The sequence below is a fragment of the Prunus dulcis genome, chromosome 8 (genome assembly GCF_902201215.1).
Source record: "Prunus dulcis chromosome 8, ALMONDv2, whole genome shotgun sequence".
In the NCBI taxonomy this organism is placed as follows: Eukaryota; Viridiplantae; Streptophyta; class Magnoliopsida; order Rosales; family Rosaceae; genus Prunus; species Prunus dulcis.
Window position 1 is genome coordinate 4,190,403 of NC_047657.1, and position 8,394 is coordinate 4,198,796.

At 38.4% G+C, this 8,394-nt stretch overlaps 1 protein-coding gene across 1 annotated transcript; it reads left to right on the top strand.

Annotated features, from left to right (window-relative positions):
- Positions 1-6: 6 nt before the first annotated feature.
- On the top strand, positions 7-7,311 carry LOC117638290 (TMV resistance protein N-like). The gene is made up of 7 exons (XM_034373429.1): positions 7-82; positions 624-1,166; positions 1,313-2,408; positions 2,532-2,807; positions 2,911-3,924; positions 4,009-4,534; positions 6,191-7,311. The coding sequence occupies exons 2-7, from the start codon at positions 655-657 to the stop codon at positions 7,309-7,311; spliced, it is 4,545 nt and encodes a 1,514-aa protein (XP_034229320.1). The 5' UTR covers positions 7-82; positions 624-654.
- The last annotated feature ends 1,083 nt before the right edge of the window (positions 7,312-8,394 follow it).

Sequence of the window (8,394 nt, forward strand, 5' to 3'; positions counted from 1 at the left end):
GAGTTTCTGGTTGGCTTGCTGGTCTTGTGCTTGTTATCTTACCAATTCTATCTGGCTTTGTAATTTTTCTTTTGGTGTTCAGGTAACATTAAGCTAAAGCTGCTGCCGTACTTCGTCTCCATTTCCATAATTTCTTTGTTCAGGTAACATTAAGATAAAGCATTTGCAGTTTTTAGTTGAGATGGCATCATATTTTTGTTTTAAATGTTGAAATTGGTGCATAGCATGATTATATGTTGAATTTCTCTGTTTCTCTCTGCTGAACTGGAAGTACAAAGTAATGTTCTCTTGTTTGCTAAGATGGACCATACTTTGAAAGTATGACGACATAACATATAATATGGTCCAAATTGACATGTTTGCTGAGTTGTTGTTTCCTTTTCTTTTGCTCTGAAACTTGGTTTGCTGCTTATATGCCTTCAACGCCCGTATTTTTTATCCGGTTCATTAAATCTTCATTTACCCAAAAAAAAAAAAAAAAAAAAAAAAAAAAAAAAAAAAACCCTCTTCAAAGTTCAATCCTTTTCATTTTTCAAGCCATTTATGATCATCTTTGCATTTATTCAGTCGAGTGTTTGGATTTTTGTATATTTAATTAGGGAACTTCTTGTTTCATTGAGTAGTCTTTGCAGCAGCAGCAGCAGCAGATTGCCAATGGCGTTGAGCACCCAAAGAACCTCTGCCTTTCTTTCTTCAGCTGATCAGTCGGCTCCTCGTCAATGGAACCACGATGTGTTTTTGAGTTTCAGGGGTGTGGACACTAGAAACAGCTTTGTCTCCCATTTATACCACGAATTGCAGCACATGGGCATTAAAACATTCAAGGATGATCCAAAGCTTGAAAGAGGGACAACTATTTCTTCAGAGCTCTTCAATGCAATCCAAGAATCAAGGCTTGCAATCGTTGTTCTCTCGCAAAACTATGCTTCTTCTTCCTGGTGCTTGGAGGAACTTACAAAGATTCTCCAATGCATGAAATCCAAGGGTACAGTTCTGCCAGTGTTTTATAATGTGGATCCCTCTGACGTACGAAAACAAAGCGGCAGTTTTGCAGGCGCGTTTGTTGAGCATGAGAAAAGGTTCAGGGAAGACATAGAAAAGGTGATGCGCTGGAGAGATGCTTTAACAGAAGTTGCCAATTTATCTGGGTTGGATTCAAAGAATGAGTAAGCATGAATTAGCAACTTCTCCATATGTCTTAATAAGACCCATACTTGGGTTTTTTGTAAGCCAATTTTCACTTTATTGTACCTTTAGACCTTGTTATATCTATGGCTTATACTTTTGACTTAATCATTGTTCTTCCTTGTAGGTGTGAAAGAAAGCTCATTGAAAAGATTGTTGAATGGGTGTGGAGCAAAGTGCATCGCACATACAAATTGTTAGATTCCACAGAGTTAGTGGGAATTAAGTTTACACCTGAGCAAATAGACTTGCTTTTAGCTCCTTCAGATGATGTTCGTTTTATAGGGATATGGGGGATGGGCGGCATTGGCAAGACTAGCATTGCTAAGCAAGTTTATGAGAGCATTTCTATTCATTTTGAAGTTAGCTGCTTTCTTGCTAATGTTAGAGAGGTTTCTGAACGTGGTCATCTTGTTGATCTACAAAGACAGCTTCTTTTCCCGATCTTGAAGGAGCAAATTATTCGAGTTTGGGATGAACAGTGGGGTACCTATTTCATTAAGAATTGCTTATGTAATAAAAAGGTTCTTCTCATTCTTGATGATGTGAATGAATCAAGCCAACTAGAGAAATTGGTTGGAGAAAAGGATTGGTTTGGTAAGGGGAGTAGAATCATCATTACAACTAGAGATGAACGGTTGCTAGTTAAGCATGATATGCAGATATCATACAAGGTAGAGGGATTAGGTGATGATGAGGCTCTTGAGCTCTTTAGTCGGAACGCCTTTAAAAAAATTGAACCCGAGGAAGGTTTTCAGGAATTGTCTAAGTGCTTTGTAAATTATGCTAGAGGCCTTCCATTAGCTCTTAAAATTTTGGGATGCTCTATGTATAAGAGAGATCGAGATGAATGGAAAAGTGAATTGGATAAGCTACGGAAAATTCCTGAGTCAACAATTTTCGATTTGCTCAAACTAAGTTATGATGGACTAGATGAGATGAACAAGAATATATTTCTTGATATTGCATTTTTCTATAAGGGAAAGGGCAAGGAGGAAGTAATTGAAATACTAGATAGTTATGGCGTATGTGGTCGTATTGGGATAAATGCTCTCATTCATAAATCGCTTTTAACTATCGCCCGAAACAACATTGTTGAGATGCATGATTTGATACAAGAAATGGCATTGGAAATTGTTCGCCGAGAGAATCCTGAAGAGCCTGGTGAACGCAGTCGGTTGTGCCATCATAATGACATTTCTCATGTATTTCTAAACAATACGGTAAGAAGTTACGTAGAAAATGTTATTTTGTGTTTTTTTTTTTGGAAGAGATATGATTTCTTTCTAACTCAATTTTAGACTTGAATGTGGAATTAACTTTTCATTTACTATTCTTTATTACAGGCAACTAACAAAATTCAAGGCATTGCCTTAAGGATGGCGGAACTTGAAGAGGTGGGTTGGAATTGTGAAGCATTTTCTAAGATGCTTTACCTGAAATTTCTTGAATTTGATAATGTGATCATTTCTTCAAACCCCACATTTCTTCCTAATTCCTTAAGAATTATGAAATGGAATTGGTATCCTTCCAAAATTTTCCCATCAGATTTTCAACCAATTTTCCTTGTTAGAGTTGAGATGCGTCACAACAAACTTGTTCGGCTTTGGGATGGAAGAAAGGTAAGATTATTGACCCTATGCCATCTTACAAATTTTTTGACAAAAAGTAAAAGTTTTTTTAGTCGCTAATTATATATTCTACTTTGTTTTCTGAATTGTACAGGACTTGCCCAACTTGAAATATATGGACCTTGGTTACTCAAAAAACTTGGCAACAACCCCAAATTTCACTCGCATTCCAAAACTCGAGGAGTTGTGTCTTGAAGGGTGTGAGAAATTAGTTGAGATTCATCCGTCAATTGCAGATCTCAAATGGCTAAAAAGGTTGGATTTTGGTGGTTGCTCAAAAGTAAAAAAGATTCCAGAATTTTCAGGAGAAATGAAAAATTTGTTAATGCTTAATTTAGGGGGGACGTCCATTGAGAATTTACCTTCATCAGTTGGATGTCTTGTTGGCCTTTCTACTTTGCATCTAAGCAATTGTAAAAATCTCTTGGGTCTTCCTAGTGCAATTTGTAATTTGAAGTCTCTTGAATGGCTTCTGGCGGAGGGATGTTCAAATCTTGAGGAACTCCCAGAAAACTTGGGGGATATGGAGTGTTTAGAATGGCTTTCTTTGGATGGGACTGCTATAAGACAGCTCCCACGCTCTATTGTTCGTTTGAAAAATCTGGAAATTTTGAGTAGATGTGGATCAGAGGCTTATAAATCAAGGTTTTGGTGGGGCCTTCCCTGCTTATCTCAAAGAAAAGATTTTGTGATGGGTTCGCTACATGGTTTGTGTTCTTTAACGGCATTGTGTCTGAGTGATTGTGGTCTTTGTGAAGGGGATCTTCTCGGAGATATTGGTTGCTTATCCTCTTTACAAGAATTAGATCTTAGTGGAAACAATTTTGTTACTCTTCCTGTAAGCTTTAGATATCTTTCTAAGCTTAAGTCATTTGACCTGGCTAGGTGCCAAAGGCTTCAACAATTTCCTCATCTTACATCAAATTACTTAGTATCTATAGACATAGACGATTGCACTTCCTTAATAATGTTTCCAAGTCCGCCAACGTGGAATGGAAACATAAGAAATTATGGTGTTAAGTTGAGTTGTGTGAATTGCTTTGGATTGGTTGAGAATGAAGGCGGCTGCGATAGTTTAATACTTGGAGTGCTATGGAGATTCCTTCAGGTTCTCTCTTTCTGTCTGTCTCTCGTTGTTTGCCATAATAGTAATAATAATAATTAACAAGTTACTAACCTATGCTTGGTATAGGTACAAGTTGGCCAATTAAACATTGTAACTCCTGGAAGGAGAATTCCAGAGTGGTTCAAAAATCAAAGTGTGGGAGATTCCTTAATTGTGGAGCTACCTCTGGATTCTTGTAGCACCTGGATGGGGTTTGCTTTATGTGCTGTCTTTGAAGAAGATCACCCAAATCCAGCTCATGACCTTTCTAAATTTGATTATTTTACAGTTGACTGTTGGTCCGGAAAAAAACAGCTTGCGAATGTTTCGTTAAAGATAGGGCATGTTGTGTCAGATCACCTTTGTGTATTTTATGTGTCTAGTGAGGATTGGAAGAGGCAATGCAGTCAGATGAAGATTTTATTCCAAACTTATTATAAGAGTCATACTTGGCCCTCAGACAGAAGAAATTGCTCGAGTATAAAGAAGTGTGGGTTGCGTTTGGTGCACGAGCAAGACGTGGAACAACTCAACCAAATCATGATGATGAACCAAGCCATCAACATCAGCATTACTGATTCTCTTCGCAATTCAGCTGATGCAAGTGCAAGTGGTAGCTCTCAACAAAAATCTCTCTGCTGCAAGAAAAGCTATGCTCTTGCCAAAGGGTTTTTAACAAAACTTGTAAAGATTTTCTCCCTCCTTTTAACAACTGCAGTTTTTATGAAATCTTTCAACAATGGTGACAAATGGGGGTGCTTAGGACTTTTGATTTGGAGGGTAACCACTTTGATGTCCTACTTAGGCCTTGTCCCCTCTTATTTTTCACTATTGCTAAAAAGTTTAATCAAAAGTGTTATTCTTAAGAGAGGAGCTAAATTTTTGCTAACTTTGTTAAAAACTCCTCCTCCTCAAGTGACTGTACATAAATACTTGAAAGGCCAGTAACGCTCTTTTCACAATTGATATTGTTAGTAAGTCACCACCGTCTGTCTCCCAGCACTATCTGTACTTTTATGCTGCAATGTACATACATTTTGCTGTGATGTAAATCTTGTTTTGTTACTCCAATTGCGCATAAATGGGTCATATTGTAACTTTTTTTCCTGCATTGATAGTGTATAAAACCAAGAGTGCTGTTGAAGCATTGAGAATTGATCTGATCTTCAATTGCTTTGTTGGAACTCCTCCCTTGTCTGCTTCATTGATCGTGTCTTTGATAGTTTGTGCAATCTCTTTCAATATGCAGTCTTCTCTTATTTATTTAGCATATTTTAGTTTTAAATAAATTATGCAACAGACTGGAATTATGAGAGGTTCATTAATATTACAATATGTTGACTAGAATTGCGCAGTGCTAGTTGTATCTTGAATTACACTCTAGTAATTAACTTTTAGGAATATGTGGTTGCTGCTCTTTTTTTGGAGTTATTTCTCCAACTTTCGAAATGAAATCGATGCTTCTAGTTTTGAATTGTGAGAATCAACAATTAGGTTAACTCATTCATTATTGAAACTGGTCTTATTATATATTTATTATTATTACTTTCTATTTGGGGACAAACACTCAACAAAATGAAGGACTGTTAGTTTAAAAAACCGAAATTCAGGACACCATGGCAAACGTATTTTGTGGGTTGTGTAGAACTGAGGATTCTCAGATATATTAACCCATGCTGCAGTGGTTTCATGTTGAATATCACACTACAAGTTGTAAGCATTCAAAGAGCAGCAACTTTGAGCTAGCTTAAATAGTTGACCCTCCAACATGGATGAGTCCCTTTCCCACAATGATGGAGCCCATGCATCCTCATATTCTCGTTGCAGGCGCGGTGGTTGGATCATTTTCCCATTCATCATTGGTCTCTCTCTTTCTCTTGATCTCTTTTCTTTTAGTTTGTTAACTCATTCTAGTGATTGTCGAACATAATATTAGAGTTATAATTCTCATAATGCTATTTAGACACACAACATTGACCACCTTAGTTGACTACTTTATGTGGCGGTTGATGTGTCAATTCATGTCAATTAGTGAATGTTGCCATGTGTATTATATTTTTATTTATTTATTCTCGTTTCAATAATCCTTATAAACAAATAAAAAACTGAAATAGCAAATTAAAAAACTCTAGCATCCTTGGTAAGTAGCCTCACGTCTGTTCTCAACTCTTCCTCGCATCTCCAGCATTCCCTGCCTCCATTGTTGTTGCACTGTGATAAGAGTATCGCTAGAACGTGGCTGAGAGTTGAAGTCCCCTCAATTACCTAGTGGAAGGGGAAGGAAGGGAGGTTGAGCAAGTTGCAGTGGAAGCACCTATTATCTCCAGGGAAGATAAGATCAAAAATGCCAAGGCATTGAGTCTTATTCAAGAAGCGCTAACAGATGAGCTCTTTCCTCGCATCAGAAATGAGAAGACTGCAAAAGGAGCTTGGGATACTCTGAGAAGAGAGTACAGAGGAGATAAAAAGGTAAGAGCTGTAAAACTTCAAGCAGTTAGAGCAGATTTTGAGTATATGAGAATGACATATGGTGAAAGCCTAGATAGCTATTTGTCTAAGTTTTTTGGAACTGTGAATAATTTGAAATCACTTGGTGAAGATATGTCTGAAACAAGAATTGTGCAAAAACTCTTGATGAGCCTAGGTAGAAAATATAAGTCCATTGTGTCTATCATTGAAGAAACTCGAGATCTTGATGTTCTTAGAGTTGAAGAAGTTATTGCATCTGTCAAGGTCTATGATAAAAGGGAAGACTTGCATGATGAAAGGGATAAATTGACAGGAACTAAGAAAGCTTTCAGTAGCCTCAAGGTTGGAAATAACCAAGTTCATGGCACTCATAAGGGCTCACAAAGTAGACCAAATCAAAAGTGGCAAGGACAAGACAAAAAGGGATCAAATTGGTCTCAAAATGGAAGCTTGAACAACCATAATGGCTCAAGCTGGAATAATAGTGCTGGAGGAAATTGGAACAATAGCTTCAATTCACAGAACAAGCAAGGTAGTAGCAGTCAAGGAAGTGTGAAACCACAGTGCCAAGTATGTCAGAAGTATCATTTTGGTGTGTGCAGGCACAAAGGCAAACCTAGATGTGGAAAATGCAATAGGTTTGGTCATACTGCAAAGGACTGTGAAGGTCATAGTCACAAACAAGTAGCCAACTATGCAAAGGAAGAAGAAGTAACCACAGGAACTATGTTCTATGGTTGTCACTCTGCAAGTTTGCAAGATAAAAGTGTATGGTTTGTGGACAGTGCCTGCAGCAACCACATGACCTCTCAAGAGTCTGTGTTAATAAACATTGACAGAACCGTGACTTGTAAAGTTAAAATGGGCACTGGAGATCTTGTACAAGCAATTGGAAAGGGCACTCTAGTGGTTGAAACTTAGCATGGGAGAAGGTATATACATGAAGTGTTGCTTGTTCCGGGCTTGGATGAGAATCTATTGAGTGTAGGCCAAATGATGGAGCATGGTTACTATGTCCTATTTGGGGGTAACATGGCAGTTATCTTTGATGATGGCAGCCTCAACAATGTTGTAGCAAAAGTGGTCATGGGAGGAAATCGATGTTTCCCTCTTTCACTAGAATATGACACCTGCAGCAAGAAAAGTATCAGTGATTGAAGACTCTTGGATTTGGCATAGAAGACTTGGACATTTGAATTTTGTTAGCATGAAAAAGATGCAGCAGATGGAAATGGTGACTGGACTACCTGTGTTAACCGAAATGAAGGATGTGTGTGAAGGTTGTGTTTTAGGAAAACAACACAGAGAGAAATTTGATAAAGAGGAAGCATGGAGAGCAAGCTGTCCACTGGAATTAGTGCACACAGACTTGTGTGAACCAATGCAAAATGAGTCAATTGGTGGAAATAGGTACTTCATCACATTCATTAATGACTTTTCAAGAATGTGCTGGGTATACTTCCTTAGAAATAAATCTGATACCTTTAATGTGTTCAAGAAATTCAAAGGTTTTGTTGAATTGCAAAGTGGATTTAGTTTGAAAAGGCTAAGGAGTGATAAAGGAGGTGAGTATACCTCACATGAATTCCAAGATTTTTGTGCAAGCATAGGAATGGAGAGGCAACTACCCATTGCCTACTCTCCTCAGCAAAATGGAGTTGCTGAGAGGAGAAATAGAACAATCTGTGAGATGGCAAGATCCATGATGACAGAGAAAGGAATTCCAGTGATTTTTTGGGCAGAATGTCACACCCCGGACCGGCTCCGCCGTAGCGCGATATTGTCCGCTTTGGGCCTGGCTACATTCTCACCAGCCCGCACGGTTTTGTTTCTGGGAGCTCACGAAGCAACTTCCCAGGATGGTCACCCATCCTGGGATTGCTCCAGCCTCCAACTCGCTTAACTTTGGAGTTCCTACGAACCCGAAGCCAGTGAGCTCCCAAAAGGCCTCACCTAAGTTCAGAGTGGCGCAGCGGACTGGCCCAACTCCACTCAGCATGATAT